Source organism: Macaca thibetana, chromosome 16 (genome assembly GCF_024542745.1).
Source record: "Macaca thibetana thibetana isolate TM-01 chromosome 16, ASM2454274v1, whole genome shotgun sequence".
NCBI lineage: Eukaryota > Metazoa > Chordata > Mammalia > Primates > Cercopithecidae > Macaca > Macaca thibetana.
In genome coordinates this window covers 11,613,537-11,633,762 of record NC_065593.1, presented here as the reverse complement: position 1 = coordinate 11,633,762, position 20,226 = coordinate 11,613,537, and the positions used below count along the sequence as shown (strand labels likewise).

The 20,226-nt window shown below is 46.0% G+C and overlaps 2 protein-coding genes across 7 annotated transcripts in view; one reads left to right on the top strand and one right to left on the bottom strand.

The window, feature by feature from the left end:
* Positions 1-11,135, top strand: part of USP43 (ubiquitin specific peptidase 43) — an 87,181-nt gene extending 76,046 nt beyond the window's left edge. For both annotated transcript variants that reach the window (XM_050765247.1, XM_050765245.1), the window contains exon 15: positions 9,397-11,135. In XM_050765247.1, coding sequence (XP_050621204.1) covers positions 9,397-10,433 — 1,037 coding nt within the window. In that variant the 3' untranslated portion in view covers positions 10,434-11,135. The remainder of the gene's footprint in view (positions 1-9,396) is intronic.
* STX8 (syntaxin 8) overlaps positions 1-20,226 on the bottom strand; it is a 691,269-nt gene that overhangs the window by 479,272 nt on the left and 191,771 nt on the right. The window contains exon 1 of one of the 5 annotated variants that reach the window (XM_050765471.1): positions 2,583-2,586. The exons of the other annotated variants lie outside the window; for them this stretch is intronic. The gene's annotated coding sequence lies outside the window, so the exon portion shown is untranslated. Of the gene's footprint in view, positions 1-2,582; positions 2,587-20,226 lie in introns of those variants that run through there. 5 annotated transcript variants of the gene reach the window in all.

The window sequence follows — 20,226 nt, the reverse complement described above, 5'->3', positions numbered from 1 at the left end:
AGCCTGATCAACATAGAGAAACCCCATCTCTACTAAAAATACAAAATTAGTTGGGCGTGGTGGTGCATGCCTGTAATCCCAGCTATTCAGGAGACTGAGGCAGGAGAATTGCTTGAACCCAGGAGGCAGAGGTTGCGGTGAGCCGAGATCGTGCCATTGTACTCCAGCCTGGGCAACAAGAGCAAATCTCCATTTCAAAAAAGAAAAAATCTGTTTCTGTGCAGGTATACTATTTCATGCAGTATGTTTTGACTTGTCCTGGCTGGACATTTCTTTTCCCCTTATATTTTCATGATTGTACATTTAAAATTGTGTCTATGGCCGGGTATGGTGGCGCATGCCTGTAATCCCAGCTACTCGGGAGGCTGAGGCAGGAGAATCACTTGAACCTGGGAGGTGGAGGTTGCAGTGAGCTGAGATCGCACCACTGCACTCTAGCCTGGGCAACAAGAGTGAAACTCCATGTAAAAAAAAGAAAAATAGTGTCTACAACAAAAAAGATGTTCTTTCTCAAGCTCATTCATCCCTGTCAGCACCACCTATGATAAGCTCAAAAATTCATCCCAGCTCTGTTTAACGGCAAAGTCCCTCAGGCCATTTCTTGGTTCTCCCAAGGAGAAATGTGCTCGACACCGTCCCAAGAGGAGGCGATTTCAAAGGATGGCCCAAGTTTTTCACATGCCATTCAGACAGGTGTCAGGTACACCTCTAGAAAAACTCCTCAGAGACCTCTGAGAGGGCTGGGGGAGGGATGATAACTGTCCTGCAGACCCTGGCAGGCATTTTACTCACATTCACTAGTTCAGTCCTCAAAACCCTTGGGAGAGATGATCTTATAGCCCTACCAAGGGGAAATCTGAGACTCGGTGTGAAGCAGCCAGTTGCACCTGGTTGTAAAGCTCCCCCCTGGAAAGTGGTGGGACTGAAATGGACCCGTTCCCTCTGGGTGCCAGGTCTTGGCTGTCAGGCTCTTTAGACATACGTTCCAGACTAGAGTCACTTTCACTTGGAGAGAGACTGCAAGAGCCTTGCTTCCTAAGAGAGCTTTTCCTCTTGGGGTTTGACTAACATGGTGACAGATTTTGAAACCTGTTTTAGAAGTTCTGAGATGCTTGAAAAATCCAGTGTTTGCTGGGCGTGGTAGTTCATGCCTGTAATCCCAGCACTTTGGGAGGCCGAGGCAGGTGGATCACCTGAGACTAGGAGTTTCAGACCAGCCCGGTCCACATAGCAAAACCTTGTCTCTACTAAAAATACAAAAATTAGCTGGGCATGATGGCACATGTGATCCCAGCTACTCAGGAGGGTGAGGCTGGAGGAGCACTTGAGCCCAAGAAGTGGAGGTTGGAGTGAGCCGAGATCCCATCACTGTGCTCCAGCCTGAGTGACAGAGTGAGACCCTGTCTCAAAAAAAAAAGAAAGACTAGGAGGCCGAGGCAGGCGGATCACTTGAGATCAGAAGTTTCTCAATAGCTTGGCCAACGTGGTGAAACTGCATCTACTAAAAACGCAAAAATTAGTTGGGCATGGTGGCGCGTGCCTATAATCCCAGCCACCTGGGAGGCTGAGGCAGGAGAATCGCTTATATCTATGAGGTGGAGATTGCAGTGAGCCGAGATTGCGCCTCTGCACTGCTGCCTGGACGACAGAGTGAGACTCCATCTCAAAAAAAAAAAAAAAAAAAAAAAAAAAAGACAAGAAAAAAAAGAAAAAAAAGAAAAAGAAAAATCTAGCTTTTTTTTTTTTTTTTTTTAAACTAAACCTGGGCAAGATGAAAATCTAGCAAATCTAGCATATAAGTTTTCAAATAGTGGTGGGTAGCCCTTCTCCTTCCCACCGTCATGAGTTTGCAAATATGTAGGAGAGAGTGGTTTTTTTTTGTTGTTTTTTTGTTTTTGTTTGTTTTTGAGATGGAGTTTTGCTCTTGTTGCCCAGGCTGGAGTGCCATGGCGCAATCTCTGTTCACTGTAACCTCCACCTCCCAGGTTCAAGCAATTCTCCTGCCTCAGCCTCCCGAGTTGCTGGGATTACAGGCATGCACCACCATTTCTGGCTAATTTTGTATTTTTAGTAGAGATAGGGTTTCTCTATGTTGTTCAGGCTGGTCTTGAACTCCCGACCTCAGATGATCTGCCCACCTGGGCCTCCCAAAGTGCTGGGATTACAGGTGTGAGCCACCGCGCCCAGCTGGGTTTTTTTGACTGTCAAAATTAGTGGAGGTGGACTACTGGCATTTATTCCCCAGGTTGGGGGCAGGAATGCTAAGTGTCCTGCAATGCCCAGGAGCAGTCCCGCTCAGTAAAAAGTCACCACTGCAAAACACCAGCAGCTCTCTGTATAGAAATGCTGGTAGCCTGAGAACACCACCTTTCTGGTAGCCCTGGTTATGAACATCATAATAATGAAGGAATCTTAAACCAAAATGAATGGATCCAAGTATTTTGGAGACTGCAACTTATATAATTGAGGTGGGTGTAGGGGAAGGTTCTATAAGAAAAAGAACATAGAAACATCTTACTTTTGCAATTTTTATACAATCATGACCATGTAAAAAAAAAATGGCTAGGGGTCCTTCCCAGAGACCCCCTCGTAATAAGGGGCCCTGAAAGTTAAGCTTTCATAGCTTCTCAGTATGGGCGCTTCTGATGATAAATTTCCTCTCTGGTTTTATTGGGCCTCAAAGGTTTTGGTTTTCTCTTTTTAAGCACTTTCCAGATAGTATTTCATTTCAGTTTTGATTTCTTCTTTGATCTAGAGGTTATCTGGAAGTCTCAACTATTTCGACTATTTTGGTCAACTTTATTCTTTGATTTTTGTGGGTTGTGATCCAAGAACGTGGTTTTCAAAAGTTATTCCCTTTTTCGAGTCAGACGTGCCGCAAGATCACATATTAGTCCCTTTTTGTGGTCAAGTACATGATTACTATTTTGTAAATGCTCTGTGCACATGCAAACTAATGTATATTGTCTATCTGAGGGATGTGAGCTTTATGTCATAACTATTAAATGTACCTTCTCTGGGAATCCTGGCAGGAATGAAATATATTGAAACCTTCCTGTATAGCTGTATCTTTTTTTTTTTTTTTTTTGAGACTGAGTTTTGCTCTTGTTGCCCAGGCTGGAGTGCAATGGCCCGATCTAGGCTCACCACAATCTTTACCTCCCAGGTTCAAGCGATTCTCCTGCCTCAGCCTCCCCAGTAGCTGGGATTACAGGCGCCTGCCACCACACCCAGCTAATTTTTTTTTTTTTGTATTTTTAGTACAGACAGGGTTTCACCATGTTGGCCAAGCTGGTCTCAAACTCCTGACCTCAGGTGATCCACCTGCCTTGGCCTCCTACAGTGTTGGGATTACAGGCGTGAGCCACTGCACCCAGCCTAGCTGTATCTTTAATCAAGAAATCCTTGCGTTTTAATAATTTTCGCTTTATCTTGTTAGTTGCTTTGTTACTAAGTGTCTACGGGTTTATGACTATTAGATCTCTTTTATAAATTGTGCTTTTTATCATTATAATGCGGTTCTTTATCCCTGCTTAATGTTTTCAACCTTAAATTCTACTTTGTCCAAGTTTAATAATCCCACCCTTTTCTTCTTTCTTTTTGCCTTCTCTCTTTCCCATTTGCCTGCTATCATTTTTTGCCCCTCTCTTGGGCTTTACGAGCCTTTCTTTTTGAGTTAGTTTTAAGTGGTTTCTGGTCAACAGCCTGGTGCTGGGTTTTTTGTTTTCTTTTTACCAAAAATTCAGAGGCTGTCTTATAACTGGAGGCTTCAGTTCATGCCGACTTAATGTAACAGCTGCAAAACTTGATTTTGTTCATTTCATTTTTAAAGATTTTCTATGGCTGCTGCTTCTTTTCCTTTCCTTATTGTTGCTGATGTGATGTTGCAGGTGAGAAGCCCAGGCCTTTTTTTTTTTTTTTTTTTTTTTTGGTTTATGGGAGAGTCATTTGTTTTTTCTGGTTGGAAGCTTTTTAAGATCCTCCCCTTGACCTTGGAGTTTAGAAATTCTCCCAGAATATGCCTAGGCACAGGTTTTTGTTCTTCAACCTTACCTAGAACTTGGGGGTGCCTTTTGTTCTGCAGACTCGGGCCTGTCTTTAGAGAAATGTCTTTTGGTTTTTGTTTAATGATTGTCTCTCCTGCTTTTGATGTTTTTGTGATTTGCTGTTGAGTCTCCTGGATCTGTCTTCTGAGTCTCCTGCCTTTTCCCTTGTAGTTCATTCCTTCCTCCCTTCCTCTCTCCCTCTCTCCCTCTTTCTCTCTCTTTTTCTCTCTTTCTCTCTTTCTTTCTTTTATCGAGATGGAGTCTCGCTCTGTGGCCCAGGCTGGAGGGCAGTGGTACAATCTTGGCTCACTGCAACCTCCCCCTCCTGGGTTCAAGCGATTTTCCGGCCTCAGCCTCATGAATAGCTGGGATTACAGGCGTGCGCCACCACACCCGGCTAATTTTTTGTGTTTTTAGTAGAGTCGGGGTTTTGTGTTTTTAGTAGAGATGGCGTTTCACCATGTTGGTCGGGCCGGTCTTGAACTCTGCTGCTCTGATCCAATTTGATAATTGCCACTTTGACCTCGTGATCCGCCCATCTCGGCCTCCCAAAGTGCTGGGATTACAGGCGAGAGCCACCGCACCCGGCCTCCCTTGTAGTTTTTATCTCTTGGTCAGTCACGATTTTCAGTCCCTGTTTTTTCAGTATCTTCCTTGAGATGCAAGTTTATTGATCATTTTAAGCCATCGCGTTTCCTCTGGTGGCTCTGTTTCATCAGCGGCCTGCTCCAATGGTTCTGTTGATTCTTCTCGGACTGCCAGACCCCCTCATGCGTGTTGCTGTTTTCTTTTCTGCCCCACCCTCTCTTGCATGGCAGTGGCTCTTGGAGTAATGAAAGGGGCAGTGGCTTTGGCTCTCAAGGGCTGGTGGTGTGACAGCCAGCCTTTTCCTTCCCTGCTTCATCCTGCTGGTTCAATATCGGAGGTGGAGAAGCTTCAGCTCATCGGTGTAGCTTTCTTATGGGGACCAGAGGAAAGCTGGGGGGTAGGCTTGTCCCGGGTTGCACCCTGACCTCCATGCAGAAATGGTCATCAGGCTGTGAAGTAATTGTACATGGCTCAAGAAACATCATATGGGGCCCGGCACGGTGGCTCACACCTGTAATCCCAGCACTTTGGGAGGCCAAGGCGGGTGGATCACTTGAGGTCATGAGTTCAAGACCAGCCTGGCCAGCATGGTGAAACCCCATCTCTGCTAAAAATACAAAAATTAGCCACACGTGGTGGCGGGCACCTGTAATCCCAGCTACTGGGGAGGCTGAGGCAGGAGAATCACTTGAACCCGGGAGGTAGAGGTTGCAGTGAGCCAAGATCACACCACTGGACTCCAGCCTGGGGGACAAGAGCGAGACTCTATCTCAAAAAAAAAAAAAAAAAAAAAAAAAGAGAGAGAGAAAAAAAAAGCAAAGAAGCATTGTATGGTATCGTATATTCTTCCTGCTTTTGCCAAACCTCACAAAGACAAGTGCATCATATTATTTTCCTTCAACTGTATCCCAAGTATTGAAGACAGTCCTTGCCACATAGTAGGTGCTTATGAAATATTTTTTGAAGGAGTAAGAAGGTGGATGTATGAAGCATGATGGAAGCCCTTGAAGAAACAGAAGGTACTCAACTAGGAAAAGTCTTGTTCTGTCGCGGGAGGGCAGGGGGGATGCTAAGCATGGCACCAAGAGGTCCCCAGCCCTGTTCGCAAAACACATGAGTTTGGATTGATGCGTATTTCATTAGGCAAAAATAAAAAAGTCATGTAGAAATCAAGGTGGCCACCCAGGGATAGGAACAGACGTGGCTGTTCTCAAAGCTGCACCTGCTGGCTCCAGAGCTGCGGTGTGGAGGGGATGTCGGGGGACTGTGCCTGTCAGCTGCACTGGCGCCATCTGCATGGGTAGGGGGGCTCTTGTGGGGTCCAAGAAGCACATTATGAATGCTGCGGGGCTTATGTTCCCTTCAGGAAGAAGGTAACTGCCTGTGTCTTTAATGCAGTGTAAGGCTCTAGGTTCTTCTTGGTTCTCATTCAAGCCAGACTGGCTGGAAACAGAATCTGCTTGGGGTGGAGTGGGGTGGGGTGGGGGTTGAACCAGAATTAGTGCCCAGGGGTCTCCGAACACCACTGTGTTCAGCCTCTGTCTCCCAGCATCCCAGAAGGTTCGTCCATCTCCCCAGCGGAGGGGTACCGGGACTTGCACCCACCCTGGGCAGGAAGTGACTTAGTAGAGAGGAAGTGTGACGTGCGCATGGGGGCCTCTTATTCCCTTCTGTTCTTACGCTGTTTATTTCTCAATTTTATTAAAGCCGTCACTGTCTCAGATCCTGTTATCATAGCCCAATAAGTGGAAGGAGAATAAAGATAGGGGTGCTTTTTCACTGCCGTCTTGAGAAAGAGGAGACGCGAGTTCCGTGGGCATCTGTGGTTCCCATGAAATGGAGCTCAGGCGTTGATGTCAGCCCTGGCCTCAGACCCTGTCCTACCAGGAAGAAAGGAAGAACTGCTATTTCGGGCAGCTGCCAACTCCTCTCGCCACCTGCTGGGGCTCCAGGCAACATGCTCTCATTTTGAAAGGCTAAAAGTCACAGCTTTGTCCTGCTAATACAAAGCATCCCTTTCTGCCCTTCCCAGGGCTGTAGAAGAGAGAGAAAAAAAAGAAAAAGAAATAAACTTCACACACATCTCAGACCGCAGAACATTTCTTCCGCCCGAAGGGCTGCGAATTTAATAAGGTCAATCCAAACCAAAATTAGAGTATTTTGGGTAAAATTGTGTCTATGACTGGCTAATCTAAAGAAATGCTTTGAGGACTGGGCGTGATGGCTCAAGCCTGTAATCCCAGCACTTTGGGAGGCCGAGACGGGCGGATCACGAGGTCAGGAGATCGAGACCATCCTGGCTAACACGGTGAAACCCCGTCTCTACTAAAAAATACAAAAAACTAGCCAGGCGAGGTGGTGGGCGCCTGTAGTCCCAGCTACTCGGGAGGCTGAGGCAGGAGAATGGCCTGAACCTGGGAGGTGGAGCTTGCAGTGAGCTGAGATCCGGCCACTGCACTCCAGCCTGGGCGACAGAGCAAGACTCCGTCTCAAAAAAAAAAAAAAGAAATGCTTTGAGAAAAAGGAAAAAAAAAAAAATATATATATATATATATATATATATATATATATAAAACATTCTCTATGAAAAACCTGGAAAGTCAAATCCTTGAGATGCTTTCTAACTCCTTTCGGAGATAATGGGCATTCTGCTTCTTCCCACTCCCACCATTTCTCCAGGGGTGCTTGGTTGATGTGCACCTTGCCTCCCCTGCGTTCCTGCAGCATTCACTCCCCTGCACCTCGTTCCTTTGCCCTTCCTGAGCTCTCACCCGCGCACCTGACAATCCCTGGCCCCTCTGTGTCACGCATCGTGTTGGTTGTGCCGCTAACAGGGGGCTTTTTATGGCAGCAGTTCTGCTCCCTTTTGGAGCTTCTCTGTTTCATAGTTCGTTCAGGCTGTTAGAACAGAATACCACGCCTGGGCAGCTTATCCACAACAGACATTTCTTCCCCACAGTCCTGCAGGCTGGAAGTCTGAGATCAGGGTGCCGGCATGATGGGGCTCTGGAGAGGTTCTTCCGGGCTGCAGACAGCTTCATGTGTCCGCACATGGCAGAAAGAGAGCTGACTAGCTCTTTAGCCCCTTCTTAGAAGGGCGCTAATCCCATTCACGAGGGCTCCACCCTCACGACCTAATTACCACCTTATAATACCATCATCTTGGGGAATAGAGTTTCAATGTATGAATCTCAGGGGACACAAACCTTCAGTCCACAGCACCGTCAAACACTATGATGAAGTGGCACAGTGAAGTGGCCACCCGTCGGGCAGACTTCAGAGGTCACCTTGCAACGTTTCTCCAAATGTGTGTGACTGTCCTTGTGCCATGTGGACTGTGTGTTTCAGTTGTGCCAGGTGAATTTTGTGTGTTTCAGCTGAAGATTTCTTTCTCAGTGATTGCAGGCATCATGTAAAACAAGGCTTTTTTTTTTTTTTTGAGACGGAGTCTTGCTCTGTCGCCCAGGTTGGAGTGCAATGGCACGATATCCACTCACTGCAAGCTCCGCCTCCCGGGTTCACGCCATTCTCCTGCTTCAGCCTCCCAAGTAGCTGGGACTACAGGCACCTGCCACCACGCCCGGCTAATTTTTTTGTATTTTTAGTAGAGACGGGGTTTCACCATGTTAGCCAGGATGGTCTTGATCTCCTGACCTCGTGATCCGCCCACTTTGGCCTCCCAAAGTGCTGGGATTACAGGCGTGAGCCACCGCGCCCAGCCAAAACAAGGCATTTTAATGGTGGTACAGTGACTGATGACTAAGAATTTCTTTCGTTTTTTTTTTTTTTTTTTTTTTTTTTTTTTTGAGACACAGTCTTGCTCTGTCACCCAGGCTGCGGTGCAGTGACATGATCTCGGCTCGCTGCAACCTCCGCCTCCCGGGTTCAAGCGATTCTCCTGCCTCAGCCTCCTGAATAGCTTGGATTACAGGCATGTGCCACCATGCCAGGCAAATTTTTGTATTTTAGTAGAGACAGGGTTTCACCATGTTGGTCAGGCTGGTCTCAAACTCCTGACTTTGTGACCCACCTGCCTTAGCCTCCCAAGACTGAGAATTTCTTAAGCAAAAATACATAACCTTGGTTGTACATGTTCCTTTTAGAAATGTTGAGATATAGGAAACAAGAAAAAAAAAATCCATCACAAACAGCACTGCCATGGCCCTATCCACACCTTGTTTTTGGCATCTATTTCTCTATTCTTATTTGTATGTTTTCACATGCATGCATAATACATGCACGTGTATATATTTTTACAAGTTGTATAGGTTAGTGCAAAAGTAATTGCGGTTTTTGCCCTTTTTTTTTTAAATACAATTTTTTTTTTCTTTTTTAGCCCGGGGTAGGAGATCAATTTCTTGCGTTTGAAAAATACAAGGACCTAATATGACCTAGAAAAGCAGAATTTTGCTGGGCATTCCGTTTCATGGGAATATTTAAAGATGGATGAAACTCATGTTCATTCTTAGGGCTAGATGCCCGTGAGACTGAGCGTTGCCGGGTGTCTGTGCTGCCCAGCATGTAGATACCTTCTTTGGCACTGGCTTACCCTGTGGCTTCAAACGTGTAAGTGGATATTGAGGAAGAGTGGGTGAAACCATGGCTGTTCCCCAAAGGCGGGAACCCTTTGTGGCTTCTTCACTGCTGTGTCTCCAGTGCCCAGCACAGCGCCCCCCACATCAGCGGTGCTCAGTGAACGTTAGATGACTGGCATTTAGCTGTAGGGTGGCTTGTACACTGACAGTCTTTCTGTCGCTTTCAGGAGGGCTGGAGCCCAGGCGTTTGGTGCGGGGCGTGAAAGGCAGAAGCATTAGCATGAAGGCACCTACCGCTTCCCGAGCCAAGCAGGGACCGTTCAAGACCATGCCTCTGCGGTGGTCCTTTGGATCCAAGGAGAAACCATCAGGCGCCTCTGTCGAGTTGGTGGAGTACTTGGAATCCAGACGAAGGCCTCGGTCCACGAGCCAGTCCATTGTGTCGCTGTTGACGGGCACTGCGGGTGAGGATGAGAAGTCAGCGTCGCCAAGGTCCAACCTCGCCCTTCCTGCTAACAGCGAAGATGGTGGGCGGGCCATCGAAAGAGGTCCAGCCGGGGTGCCCTGTCCCTCAGCTCAACCCAACCACTGTCTGGCCCCTGGAAACTCGGATGGTCCAAACACAGCAAGGAAACTCAAAGAAAATGCAGGGCAGGACATCAAGCTTCCCAGAAAGTTTGACCTGCCTCTCACTGTGATGCCTTCAGCGGAGCATGAGAAACCAGCTCGACCGGAGGGCCAGAAGGCCATGAACTGGAAGGAGAGCTTCCAGATGGGAAGCAAGAGTAGCCCCCCCTCCCCCTATGTGGGATTCTCTGGAAACAGCAAAGACAGTCGCCGAGGCACCTCTGAGCTAGACAGACCCCTGCAGGGGACACTCACGCTTCTGAGGTCTGTGTTTCGGAAGAAGGAGAACAGGAGGAGTGAGAGGGCAGAGGTCTCTCCACAAGTGCCCCCCGTCTCCCTGGTGAGTGGCAGGCTGAGTCCTGCCATGGACGGGCAGGTTCCAGGCTCACCTCCTGCCCTCAGGATCCCAGAGGGCCTGGCCAGGGGCCTGGGCAGCCGGCTTGAGAGGGATGTGTGGTCAGCTCCCAGCTCTCTCCGCCTCCCTCGTAAAGCCAGCAGGGCCCCGAGAGGCAGTGCACTGGGCATGTCACAAAGGACTGTTCCAGGGGAGCAGGCTTCTTATGGCACATTTCAGAGGGTCAAATACCACACTCTGTCTTTAGGTCGAAAGAAAACCTTACCTGAGTCCAGCTTTTGATGGAGCGTCATCAGTATTGCTGGCGTTCTTGGGACTTTGCCAAGCAACTGTAGGCAGCTTGTGTTGAAAGTGGGTTTCCAGGAGGCCAGTTGTCTTGTAATCCCTTAAAAATGTGTGTGTGTGTGTGTGTGTGTGTATGGGGGGTCTCCATATCTAGACTTCTAACACCCAAGGTCCACATAACCCAAGGTCCAAAACCTTCCTGTATCATTGGGTGCTTTGCTACAGTCTGGCCACTAGAGGATGCTATTGGGTCAGTATTACCAGTTTCAGGGCAAGAACTGATATTTGCTAAAGAGCTTTGGATATGGGCAAACAAAGTGAGCCTGGTTAATAAGAATCTTCAATGTCATGTCAAATACTGTCATTGGCTTTTCCTTTTTCTTTCTTTCTTTTTTTTTAAACATTGTGGACTTAAATAAAAATATTTTATTTTTAATGCTTTTCTGGGATAAGCATTAAAGATACCAAAAAAAGAGAAAAAAACAAAAGAATGATAGTGATGGTAAGCCAAGATTCTAGCAGACAGAGATGGGAGATAAATGGCTGAGAGTTCAGGTGAATATTTAATATATTACAAATTGTATTAAAGTTTTTCAAGGTATTTTAAAAATAACTATTTTGATACTAGAAAAAAATGTTCATTTTTTTAATTTAAATATGAGATCTATGTACAATTTTAATAAAATCCTGTCCATGAAACACACATGGCTGTCTGAATTATTCAGGTTTGATAAATGACCTTGTTTCATTCCTGCTGAGTAAACTTGGTTCGTTGCTTGCTATTGCTATCAGAAAGTAGTTACTTGAATTCTTTCTAAAATCTAAAAGTGCTTTTCGTTCCAATGCCTTGCTGTTTTCTAAAGAAGCGGAAGCCTCCTCAGGCCTCTCTCTGGAGGGCTTGTACTTGAAAAGGTGTGAGTTCCACATCTGCCTGACAGATAATTAGTGGACTGTCTCATTTCCTAAAGGTCTGCACACTCTTCAGTAGCGACTCTTACAAATATCCTATCATTTCTGACTTAGAAGCTGCTAAGCCTGACCCCAGGCCTGGGGCCCAACAGTTGAGGTCACTTGTACTTAAACAGTCCTTTTTCTGCAAATACTTCCTTTTTTGACGGGAAACATTTGTTCAAGACACCTGATCCCAAGAATTAAGTCTTCCCTCATACATATTAGTATGACTCATTGACATGTCTCTGCTACATTTTTTTTTTTTTCATAAGAAGGAAGAATGGGCTGGGTGTGGTGGCTCACGCCTGTAATCCCAGCACTTTGGGAGGCCGAGGAGGGCCGATCACCTGAGGTCAGGAGTTCGAGACCAGCCTGGCCAACATGGTGAAACCCTGTCTCTACTAAAAATAACAAAAATTAGCTGGGCGTGGTGGCGTGCACCTGTAATCTCAGCTACTCGGGAGGCTAAGGCAGCAGGATTGCTTGAACCCAGGAGGTGGAGGTTGCAGCAAGCCAAGATCGCGCCATTGCATTCCAGCCTGGGCGACAGACTGAGACTCCGTCTCAAAAAGAAAACCACAAAAACCAAAAAAACAGAAAAACAAGGAAGAATGGAGTCCATTTTTTTACCCCAGTGAAAAAGACAACTTACCTTTGATCAAAGCAACAGTTAGAAGGTAGAACTGAGATAATAGAGAAAGCAAGAAGATCCAGCCACTTGACCCCAGAGGGCAATATGGACACCAGTAAACCTGTGTGTTTGCATTGCAAAAGAAGTCCATGTTCTCTTCAAGTCTTACACCGATGTACACTTAGGCACTGTGGAAGACATGGTTGTCCAAGTCCTCTTGGGTGAACAGGAGTCTGGGAGTCTTTCTGCTTTATCTGGTTCTTTCTCTTCTGTTGACTCTCAGAGCAATTTGTCACATTCAGTTTCCATGCTCTTCCTAAGCTCAGTCTCACTTTCTTCCTCCTCCAAGAGATTGGATTGGAACGCAGAGATGCACCTCCCTGGCTTCTCTCTGCTAAGGACTCAGCCTTTAGAATAGTCTTGGTTTGTTGGGATATCATGAGAGGGTCCCAGGCCTTAGCAGTGTTCTCTGTAACACATTTACTCTAGGCTCTGAACCGTGGAGGTTCAGGAAGAGGTAATTACACTTGACCCCTGATAGATATCTATCCATCTGGGGTCTGCAACAAGGATGCCTGAGGCACCCTTGCATCCCCTTCCCTGAGGTCGCTTCTCCCTCTAGAAGGACCCGGTAGAAGGCTGTGAGAACAGAGCATGGGAAATGGTCGAGTCCAATTTCTGCCTGGATTGGAAGCAATAGGGTCATGGTTCCAACCTTGGCCATGCATCTGATGATAGGCTGCAGGCTTCTGGTCAAGTGATCCTTGAGGAGAAAGCATGGGAGAACCATTGGATGCTTTTTTCCTATCACAAAGATCCTCCTGGGGATTTCCAGCTAGGAGTTAGAGAAAAGTCGAAAGCCATTGAGCCAGAGAGGAGCATAGCCAGAAATGGAGCTAGCTCAGGATGGCCAAAGGGGCCTCCCATTCTTTCTCTGGAAGCTCAGATCCTCACCTGAGTCTATTCCTGCTGTCTGAGGCTTGGTTGCCAGGTCCGACCTGCAGACCCTGGCCGAATGACGGATGAAGGAAGGCACTCAGACACAGATATCCACTGAAAGAGCAGGCTAGGGGACCGGGCCACTTACAGACCCCGAGGAGGGTGCTGTGAAGAGTCAGCAGCCACGGCCTCGACAAGCTGGCCCTGTGGGCATTTGTTCAGCACAGATTTAATGACAAAGGCTTTGAGTCAACACACTTGTGGGTAATCAGCATGGTCGCCCTCCCCAGAGAGAGCAGTCCTGCATGGATTTTTAAAGGCCAGGTTCCTTGTGACAGAAAACCAAACACCGCATATTCTCACTCATAAGTGGGAGTTGAACAATGAGAACACATGGGCACAGGGAGGGGAACGTCACACACTGGGACCTGTTGTAGGGTGGGGATTGGGAGAGGGATAGTGTTAGGAGAAATACCTAATGTAAATGATGAGTTGATGGGTGCAGCAAACCAACGTGGCACGTGTACACCTATGTAACAAACCTACACATTGTGCACATGTACCCTAGAACTTAAAGTATAATAATAACATTTTTAAAAGGCCAGGTTCCAAGGCCTAAGTAAATGAACTTATCTAGATCAGTTTCTTTACATCCCCTTATTATCTAACCTAAGCTTTCAGGCAACGAATAAGAGAACCTGGCTGCCTTCAGCCAAATCCTTTTCCGAAGCTTTGTAAAACCTCTTGGCCTTCCAAGAAACTTGGCATCTTTCTACAATTTTCCCCATCACCCTGACCAATCTCCTACACTTGGTCACTGGTCTGATGGTCACAGCCCATTCCTGACTCCTAAAGTGTCTCCCAGGTTTGAGGCCCGCCTCCTTAATCCTCCACTCCTGCTCTTTTCCACTAGCGGAAGGAAGGTCTTGCAAGTCCAGAATCTTGGGCTGAGCAGTCATACAGGTAGTGCCAAAAGCTCCAAGGGCCCACAGGGTCAGAGAAGAAAGCCAGGAAGTCTAGAGGAGGAGAGGCCATAGCCCATAGGAGTCATATAATTACAGTTCTAGCTACATCTCATCAGTAGGATATCACCTGCAGTGAGGCACCACCAGCATGATGTCCTGAGGAATGGTGAGCTAATCAAGCACGTCCTGACTTGATTTCATCCTAGAGCTGCAGAGATCGCAGTTAATAATTACCGCTGAGGAGCACTGATATAGTACTTAACTGTGGGCAAGACACTCTTCTAAGTACTTTATGATATTAACTCATTTAATACATGATAAACTTTTGAGGCAGGTACTGGAAAAATGGCCAGTTCAACCAGCATACTCTAGATACAAGTCCTTTTCATAAGTATCTTTGAAGTATATTTTTCCAGCCTGTGACTTGTTTCATAAGTATCTTTGAAAATATATTTTCCCAGCCTGTGACTTGCTTTCTTATTATCTTAATATAGTTTTTTGAAGAGCAAAATTTTTGAGTTTGAAACAGTCCAATTTATCAATATTTTTTGGTAGTTTGTATCTTTCAAGGAATTTGCAAATTTTGTCTAAGCTGTTCAATGTACTGGAACAAAAAATCCCAATATTATTCTGTGGGAATCTGTCTAATCTGTAGTAATGTTACCTCTCTCATCCTGGATATTGGGAATTTGGGTCTTCTCTCTTTTTTGCCTGATTACTCTGGCTAGAAGTTTATCAATTTTAAAAAATCTTTTCAAGAACCAGCATTTGGTTTCCTTGATATTTGTGTGTGTGTGTGTGTGTGTGTGAGTTATATCTCATTTCTGAGATTGCTGTTTTTATGTCTATTACATCCTTTCTCCTAATTAATTTGGATTTAATTTACTTTTTCTATTTTTTTTTAGTGAACACTGATGTAATTGATCTGAGATCCCCTTTCCTTCTTTCTTTCCTTCTTTCTTTCTTTCTTTCTTTCTTTTCTTTCTTTTCCCTCCCTCCCTCCCTCCCTCCCTCCCTCCCTTCCTTCCTTCCTCCCTCTCTCCCTCCCTCCCTTCCTTCCTTCCTTCCTTCCTTCCTTCCTTTCTTTCTTTCTTTCTTTTCCTTCCTTCCTTCCTTCCTTCCTTCCTTCCTTCCTTCCTTCCTTCCTTCCTTCCTTCCTTCCTTCCTTCCTTCCTTCCTTCTTTTTGAAGTTTTGCTCTTATTGCCCAGGCTGGAGTGCAGGCTCACTGCAACTTTCACCTCCTAGGTTCAAGTGATTCTCCTGCCTTAGCCTCCTATGTAGCTGGAATTACAGGCACTCGCCACCACGCCTGGCTGTTTTTTTTTTTTTTTTTTTTGTATTTTTTAATAGAGATGGAGTTTTACCATGTTGGCCAGGCGGGTCTTGGAACTCCTGACCTCAGGTGATCCACCCACTTTGGCCTCCCAAAGTGTTGGGATTACAGGCGTGAGCCACTGCGCCCAGCCCTTTTCTTCTCTAATATAGACATTTAGTGTCATACATTTCCCTGATTCTCCAAATTCCATGTTGTATTTTCATTTCCATTCAGTTCAAAGTACCCTCTGATTTCCCTTTTGATTTCTCTTTTGACCCATGGGCTATTCAGAAGTATGTTTTTAGCCTGAGGGCCAGAAGTGGTGACTCCATATTCCTCTCTGGTGGTGGAAATGTGAGATTCGAATGTTGTGTATGACGACGTGCCCACCCTGTGGAAATGCTGGTCTTCATCGGAAGACAGCGAGGTGGAGCTGCAGAGAGAAGAGGTGGGAGACACACGGGAAGTATTATTCTCTTAGTCCATTTAGTTCCCACCTGTGCTGACATTTCTTCATCTTCACCCATCTTATCTTTTTCTTCTTCTCTTCTGATGTTCTCTTTGCTTTGCTCATTTATCTAGGCCCCTCCATTTAGTCCATTTTCTGGATGAAGAACCCCAGTTAGTGAGAGAATACTGAAAAAAAAAAAAAAAAGATCAAATTTTAAGAACATGTCCCCCACCCCCTTTTTTCTTTTTTCTTTCTTTTTTTTTTTTGAGATAGAGTCTCGCTCTGTGGTCCAGGCTGGAGTGCAGCGGCGCGATCTCGGCTCACTGCAACCTCTGCCTCCCGGGTTCAAGTGATTCTTCTGCCTCAGCTTCCCGAATAACTGGGACTACAGACGCCCGCCACCACGCCTGGCTAATTTTTTGTATTTTTAGTAGAGACGGGGTTTCACCGTGGTCTCGATCTCCTAACCTCGTGATCCGCCCGCCTCGGCCTCCCAAAGTGCTGGGATTACAGGCGTGAGCCACTGCGCCCGGCCGGTCCCCTTTGCAATGAGGTATTTTGGGGTTTGTCTTCAGTAGCGGTGCTTTTCTTTCCTTACGTGGCATGGTGTCTACCAGGGGAGTCGTGGCAGCCATCAACGGTCTTTTAGTAAAAGTCCTAAGTTCCCATCCAGGGTTAGCTATCAGTGATGTGGCCTTATGGCAAGTAAATGGATGCTCGCGGGCCTTGGTTTGTTCATCAGTAAAACGGCAGCTCTGCAGTGATGAGCTGTGGAGGGCTCATATCAGCTCCTGAGAACCAGGTGTTAAAGATTCAGGAGCTTCACGCGTCTTGAAATCAGCCATGGCGGAATTATTTACGGCAATAAAATCAGCAAACGTTACAAATTGGGACTTTTTTTTTTCTTGGAGAGCACAAGACCAGCACACCACTAGAATTACGGTACTGTCATTTGACACCTCACAGGGTGTTTTTAGGAACACATCTCTTAAAGCTGAAGAGTTTGCATTTGCAAAGGGATGATGGCACGTGCTTTGGAATCGGCCACACGTGGACTCACATCCTGCCCTGCTACTCCCTAGTTTGTGACCTTGACAAGTTCCTTCTTCTGTCTGAGCCAGAGTTTCCTCTACATTGAAGTGACGGTAATACCCATCAAGCAGTGGTGAGGTAGGAAATTAGTTAACAGTGCGAACTGTTAACACTGAATAAATAACTGACTACACTTTGCAAAGAATAAAACACCATTTATTTGGAAAAGATTACAAAGGTATGATCTCGGCCAGGTGTGGTGGCTCACGCGAGTAATCCCAGCACTTTGGGAGGCCAAGGCAGGCAGATCACTTGAGGTCAGGAGTTCGAGACCAGCCTGGACAACATGGGGACACCCCCGTCTCTACTAAAAATACAAACATTAGACGAACATGGTAGCACACTCCTGTAATCCCTACTCAGGAGGCGGAGGCAGGAGAATTGCTTGAACCTGGGAGGTGGAGGTTGCGCTGAGCTGAGATTGCGCCAGTGCACTCCATCCTGGGCGACAGAGTGAGATTCGGTCTCAAAAAAAAAAAAAAGTTTCCGTGGAACTGTTGCTTTCTTTAGTTCCAGCCTCTATGGGTGGGGATTGACAGATGGCAGGTCTCACTGGTGATCCAGTCATTTCCTTTTTCTGCAAGGCCTCAGAAAGTACTTTAGTATTCCTACTACTAATGTCACCACCACCACTAGTATCACCAACAAACGTTTACTACTACATGCCAGGACCTGCTACCAGGGCTCTACATAAATGAACTCATTTATGCTTCAAACATTCCTATGACACAAATAACACTGGTAGCTCCACTTTGCAGGGGTAGAGGTGGAGACACAGAGAGTTTATATTCTGCTTTTGGATCACATTCGACTATTTTTTTCTTTTTTAAGACAGAGTTTCACTCCTGTTGCCCAGGCTGGAGTGCAATGGCGCAATCTTGGCTCACTGCAACCTCCGCCTCCCGGGGTCAAGCAATTCTCCTGCCTCAGCCTCCCAAGTAGCTGGGAGTACAGGCGTGCACCACCATGCCCGGCTAATTTTTTGTATTTAGTAGAGACGGGGTTTCACCATGTTGGTCAGGCTCGTCTCGAACTCCTGACCTCAGGTCATCCACCCGTCTTGGCCTCCCAAAGTGCTGGGATTACAGGCGTGAGCCACCGCGCCTAGCCATATATTTGACTATTTTTGACCTACCAAAATGGCAGTTTCATGGGGTTCAACATAATAACATGATCAGGGTCATCCAATTGGTTGTAGGATGGTCAGAATCTGCTTTCTATGAGGGCAACAGTTTAAGCAAATGACCATAGGGTTCCTGTTTTTTTTTTTTTTTTTTTTTTTTGAGACGGAGTCTTGCTCTGTCACCCAGGCTGGTATGCAATGGTGTGATCTTGGCTCACTACAATCTCTGCCTCCCAGGTTCAAGCAATTCTCCTGCCTCAGCCTCCTGAGTAGCTGGGATTACAGGCGCCTGCCACCACGCCTGGCTAATTTTTGTACTTTCAGCAGAGATGGGGTTTCACCACGTTGACCAGGCTGATCTCAAACTCCTGACCTCAGTTGATCCACCCACTTCAGTCTCCCAAAGTGCTGGGATTACAGGCGTGAGCCACGGTGCCTGGCTGACCATAGAATTCTAACAGATATCATGAAAGATGAAGAGGGCAGGAAAAAAGTGAAGAGCAATGAGTCTCATCATTTATATCATTAAATCTTAATGATAAAAATCGAGATAAAATACAGTTGAATCACAGAATACTATGCAGCCAGAAAAAAAGAATGAAATTATATCCTTTGCAGCAACATGGATGAATCTGGAGACCATTATCCTAAGTGAACTAACTCAGAAGCAGAAAATGAAATATCTCATGTTGTCATTTATAAGTGAGAGCTAAATGATGGATACACATGAATGTAAAGATGAAAATAATAGACACTGGGACTTTAAAAGCAGGGAGGGCATGAGGAGACTGAGGGTTGAAAAATTACCTGTTGGGTACAGTGTTCAGTATTTGGGTGATGGGCACACTAGAGGCCCGGTCCCCACTGTTACACAATATACCCACGTAACAAGCATGCATTTGTACCCCCAAATCTAATCTTTTTATAAAGAGATAAAATACAGTTGAAAACTTAAAATATTGGCCAGTTGCGGTGGCTCACGCCTGTAATCCCAGCACTTTGGGAGGCTAAGGCGGGTGGATCACTTGAGGTCAGGAGTTTGAGACTAGCCTGGCCAAGTGCTGAAACTCTGTCTGTACTAAAAATATAAAAAAATTAGCCAGGCGTGGTGGTATATGCCTTGAATCCTAGCTACTCACGAGCCTGAGGCGGGAGGATCGCTTGAACCTGGGAGGTGGAGGTTGCAGTGAGCTGAGATCATGACACTGCACTCCAGCCTGGGTAACAGAGTGAGACTTTATATATTTAAAAAAAAAAAAAAAAAAAAAAAGGAAGTTTAAAATATTATGATAAATGAATATTATTGAAACACAAGTGATATAAAAATAGAGAAAAACGTAATAATAAGTTGTATGTAAATTTTTAAACTATTTCAGCATGATTTTGCCACAAAAGGGAGCTATCTAGACAAGAGAGGCGAAGTACAAATCTGGCAGCAGAGATAAGTTCCCAACCTCCTGCTCTCCTTACTTCCACGGATGTAGTGATCTTTGAGTTTGGCAATTTTAATGCGTGGCTCTTTGCTTTCAGTTGTCTTTCAGAGATCAGTCCGCATATTCAATCTGGCTTCTAGATGGCGGAAATCTGTGAAGTTGTTTTCAGGCTGGAGGGGCCAGTTCAATGAACACCTCACTCACCATGCTGTCCTAGACATTTCTACCTTCTTTTGTAATTTTTCTTTTTTTTTTTTTTTTTTTTTTTTTTGAGGTGGAGTCTCGCTCTGTCGCCCAGGCTGGAGTGCAGTGGCGCAATCTCAGCTCACTGCAAGCTCTGCCTCCCGGCTTCACGCCATTCTTCTGCCTCAGCCTCCTGAAGAGCTGGGACTACAGGCGCCCACCACCACGCCTGGCTAATTTTTTGTATTTTTAGTAGAGACGGGGTCTCACCGTGTTAGCCAGGATGGTCTCAAACTCCTGACCTCGTGATTCACCCGCCTCGGCCTCCCAAAGTGCTGGGATTACAGGCGTGAGCCACCGCCCCCAGCCTAACTGGTTTTTAGTTACGTACCACCATACTAAAGTTATTGTTTTGCTACTTGCTTTCTTTTTTAACTTAAAATTTTGGAGCTTTTCCCAGATCTCTACAGATCTGCCCTATAGATTCTTTTCAAATGCTGCTTATAACTTCTTAATGCAAATGAACCATAGTTTATCCCCCAATTCAGGAGCATTTAGATTATTATTATTTTGTGACACAGGGTTGCACTCTGCTGCCCAGGCTGGAGTGCAGTGGCATGATCTCGGCTCATTGCAACCTTGACCTCCCAGGCTCAAACAATCCTCCCACCTCAGCCTCCTGAGTAGCCGAGACTACAGGCATGCA